The sequence below is a fragment of the Microtus ochrogaster genome, unplaced genomic scaffold (genome assembly GCF_000317375.1).
Source record: "Microtus ochrogaster isolate Prairie Vole_2 unplaced genomic scaffold, MicOch1.0 UNK121, whole genome shotgun sequence".
NCBI classification, from domain to species: Eukaryota; Metazoa; Chordata; class Mammalia; order Rodentia; family Cricetidae; genus Microtus; species Microtus ochrogaster.
The window spans coordinates 397,909-399,747 of record NW_004949219.1 but is presented as its reverse complement, the minus strand read 5'-3'; the positions used below and the strand labels follow the sequence as shown (position 1 = coordinate 399,747).

Below are 1,839 nucleotides of genomic sequence, written 5' to 3'. Positions count from 1 at the left end.
AAAGAAAGAAAGAAAGAAAGAAAGGAAGGAAGGAAGGTAATCCAAATTAATGATATACAGAAAATTCAATGAACTGCATTTGCTATGAAAACTTGCTAGAATAATGGCAAAAAAGCTAATTAATAGATAATGTGTTGGTTTCCTCAACATGACACAACCTAGAGTCACCCGGGAAGTCTCAGTGAAGGACTGTCTACTGGCCTACGAGCATGAACAAGGAAACGTTCTTGTTCATGATAACTGATAAGGGAAGCCAGACCACTCTGACTAGCTGAGCAGTAAGCACGCATGTATTCATTCTCTCTCTGCTCTTGATTGTGGAAGCAACTAACTGCTTGGAGTTCCTGCCTTGGTGTTCCCAGAACGGTTGGCTGTAACCTGGAACTGTAAGTCAAATAAACCCTTTTCTCTTCTAGTTTCTTTGTGGGGTATTCTGTCACAGCAATAAGAAATAGAACACAGACTTATCTATTATACAGAAACCATGCCCAAGGAAACCTTTCCTCAAACGTAAGTGTACTTACCTACTGAAACCAAAGTTGACTGATTGGTCACTGATAATCTCAAACTGCACGGGCCGATCACCCATACAATACTTCCTAAGCAACTCTAAGCAGCTGTGCAGGGTTTTCCTCGAGGGCTTGTTTTCATGGAAAAGATCACCACCTAACAAAATAAAATCCACCTAATCAACAGAAAACGATGTTATAATTAGTAAGTTTAAGGTAAAAATTGTTTAAAGCACAGAAGAGAAAGAAAAACAGATTTCATAGCCTGATGTGGTCACTTAAGGCCTCTCCTTTCAGAGACCAGCCTTGGCAACATAACTGCTCGATTTTTAAAAACGGGAGAGAACAGCCTAGTGGTGTAGTCTGGCCTGCCATAGATGACACCCATGGTTCAATCACAGCACAAAGACATGGAGATAAACAGGAACAAAGGTTGCTAGATTTTAATAATTCAAAAGAATTATTAAAGAAACATAGATCTCTATGGGTGCACTAGTCAAAGGAACTTTATTAAATCAGATTCAGGTTCAGGTTTAATGAGAGACTCTCAAAAAATAGGGTGGAAAGAACTGAGAAAGACATCCAACATCAACTGCTAGCCTCTGCATGCACACATAAACACATCTACCAGCATGCAATGTGCCTTAGCACGTGTGAGCACACACACCTCCCAAGCCTTTCTCCCACTCTCCACCCCCACAGAGCTTTAAAATATCAAAGAATGTCAGGCAGTGGTGGCCCGTGCCTCTAATCCCAGCACTCAGGAGCCTGCAGCAGGCAGATCTGAGTTCAAGGCCAGCCTGGTCTACGGAATAAATTCCAGGATAGAGAAACCCTGTCTTGAAGGCTGGGAGAGGTGGGGAATCAAGGAACAAAGAAAAAAAATAAAAATAGCTGGATAACAAGGGTCCGTATATAATAAAACTTAAAAGTCAAGAATTTAGATTTTAAAATAAATAGTAAATACAGAAAAAAAAATCTGAAAGACAAATATAATACACACTTGGACAGGCCTCCAGAAGTTTCTCTCACCTCAGGAAAAGAATCAGCTAAAACCAGCACATTCATCCAATTTCTAAGAGTCCAACAGCTGCCTATATCCTTTCAAGGTGCAAATTACAGAGTTTGAATCCTCTAGGGAAGACCAAAGACTTAATCTAAACTTAGATTAAAATTCAATGAATTTCTTACTGCTAGCAGGCCGACTGATGACCTTAGAACCAAACTGAGAGCATGTCACAGCATAAAAGGTTAGAGGAAGGGCACCTAATGGTGGGCATTACATCACCTCTCTTCAGTGGACTTAAAGGTGGGCATTACATCACCTCTC

The 1,839-nt window shown here is 40.5% G+C and overlaps 1 protein-coding gene across 4 annotated transcripts in view; it reads right to left on the bottom strand.

The window, feature by feature from the left end:
• The window catches only part of Mre11 (MRE11 homolog, double strand break repair nuclease), a 49,885-nt gene that overhangs the window by 43,591 nt on the left and 4,455 nt on the right, over positions 1 to 1,839 (bottom strand). For 3 of the 4 annotated variants that reach the window (XM_013355380.2, XM_026778280.1, XM_026778281.1), the window contains one exon: positions 525 to 685. In XM_013355380.2, coding sequence (XP_013210834.1) covers positions 525 to 685 — 161 coding nt within the window. The remainder of the gene's footprint in view (positions 1 to 524; positions 686 to 1,839) is intronic. The other variant, XM_026778282.1, reaches the window with a different exon arrangement.